This window comes from Apteryx rowi, unplaced genomic scaffold (assembly GCF_003343035.1).
Source record: "Apteryx rowi isolate R43461 unplaced genomic scaffold, aptRow1 scaffold_155, whole genome shotgun sequence".
Taxonomy (NCBI): Eukaryota; Metazoa; Chordata; class Aves; order Apterygiformes; family Apterygidae; genus Apteryx; species Apteryx rowi.
Window position 1 is genome coordinate 1648175 of NW_020447808.1, and position 2162 is coordinate 1650336.

The following is a 2162-nucleotide window of genomic DNA, read 5'->3' on the forward strand; positions in this document are numbered from 1 at the left end:
GACCAGTGCTTAGGAAAAATGCACTGACCTAAAATACTGGTAAAGGTGTAGTAGGATCCTTTTTGGCATTAAGGAAAGCAGAAAGATCTTCTAGTTCCCATAGATTTTTTGAGAATCTTACTTGGTTTCTTTCTTCTTTTTCAGATGAAAATACTGACATGAATTTAGGAGCTTTGATGCTTTCAGACATTGAATTTTGATTTGATAAATGACCACGAATAAGATACTGCCCGAACAAGCTGAAATGACTTGAAGACCTTTGATTCTCCATTCGTTCCTTCTGAAGCAATGGTTGTCTCAGCAATGTTGACACTGGCCCATTCTGGGACCTCAAATGCTACTTTTATTGTTTATGAAAATGCCTATACGAATTTTACCACTCCCCAGTTCTTGCTTCGTAGTGGCACAACACAGCCATTGAGATATAGTTCAGGTGCTGTGCTCACCACTGAGAGAAGTACTTTTCTGGTAAGCACTACAGCTATCCTGCCATCACAAGAAGTTTTCAAGAGCTTGAGTTTGCCACTCCAGATCATTCTTTCTGCTGCTATGATATTTATCCTATTGGTTTCTTTCCTTGGAAACTTTGTTGTCTGCCTCATGGTCTACCAGAAGGCCGCTATGCGATCTGCAATTAACATTCTCTTAGCAAGCCTGGCTTTTGCAGACATGCTGCTGGCAGTGCTGAACATGCCTTTTGCTCTGATAACAATCATTACCACTCAGTGGATTTTCGGGGATATATTCTGCAGAGTCTCTGCCATGTTTTTCTGGCTTTTTGTCATAGAAGGGGTAGCAATTCTTCTTATTATTAGCATTGACCGATTTCTTATCATAGTTCAGAGGCAAGATAAACTGAACCCTTACCGTGCAAAGTTTCTTATTGTGATTTCCTGGGCAGCGTCCTTTGTTGTTGCTTTCCCGCTATCAGTAGGGAATCCTAATCTGCAGATACCCTCGAGAGCACCTCAGTGTGTTTTTGGCTACTCTACAAGCCCAGGCTACCAGGCCTATGTGATACTTATTTTGCTAATTTCTTTTTTTATTCCATTCCTGGTAATGCTGTATTCTTTTATGGGCATACTCAACACCGTCCGCCACAATGCAGTTCGTATCCATAGCCACCCTGATAGCATATGCCTCAGCCAAGCCAGCAAACTTGGTCTCATGAGCTTACAGAGACCTTTTCAGATGAATATTGATATGAGCTTTAAAACTCGTGCCTTCACAACCATCTTGATTTTGTTCCTTGTCTTCATAGTCTGCTGGGCACCCTTCACCACTTACAGCCTTATTGCCACATTCAACAGCCACTTCTACTACAAGCACAACTTTTTTGAGATAAGCACTTGGCTCCTTTGGCTCTGCTACCTCAAGTCTGCACTGAACCCACTGATTTACTACTGGAGGATTAAGAAGTTTCATGATGCATGCTTAGACTTAATGCCCAAACACTTCAAATTTTTGCCACAGCTACCTGGCCATACAAGGCGACGCATTCGACCCAGTGCCATCTATGTGTGTGGGGAGCATCGGTCAGTAGTGTAAAGCTGCAGCTGTTTGACATGATGATTATTTTCTGGGATTACTTGTTTTTAAGCTTTGGTTGATTTTTTTGTTTGTTTGTTTTCTTTAATATGGCTTTTTGAGTGTGGTCATACAACTTGATTAAATTTTCCAATGCTCTCTGCAGTTTTGGTAGGAGAGGGAGACAGAGGAGAAGTGATTGATGATAGTTGGTTTTACTACCAGAATACAACGTAAACAAAATAACAAATGTTACCTCTAGGATTCCATGGAAATCCATTCTTTTAAACAAAAATTACATTTGTAACACTTTGTCAGGTTTATGCTTACTAGGCCTGCAATTGCATCTAATTGTAGGGTTTCTTTATGCTGCTAAGATACAGTATATTTAGTTGATGTAATTTTTCTGAAAAATGTTGCTGCTGTTTGCCAATATATTAGAGCCAAAAAATCTCATTAGATAACTTCTATTTAATTTTAACAATATTTCAGAAGTTTTGATGGTGACACTAGAAAACTTTTTTCAATATTTCCATTAATATTTTTGTGCACTTTACAAAATTTGCTACAGAATTTGTTCATTGGAATTATTTTCTTCTGTATTGAAGGGGTATTATGATCATTATTCATTATAT

At 38.8% G+C, this 2162-nt stretch overlaps 1 protein-coding gene across 1 annotated transcript; it reads left to right on the plus strand.

The window, feature by feature from the left end:
- The first annotated feature begins 288 nt into the window (after positions 1-288).
- On the plus strand, positions 289-1801 carry GPR63 (G protein-coupled receptor 63). Its single transcript, XM_026059295.1, has one exon. It carries the CDS (start codon positions 289-291, stop codon positions 1546-1548), a length of 1260 nt encoding a protein of 419 aa, XP_025915080.1. The 3' UTR covers positions 1549-1801.
- Positions 1802-2162: the final 361 nt, after the last annotated feature.

Excerpts from the sequence above, each read along its gene's own strand:
- GPR63 (XM_026059295.1), top strand. The coding sequence starts at position 289 with ATGGTTGTCTCAGCAATGTTGACACTGGCCCATTCTGGGACCTCAAAT.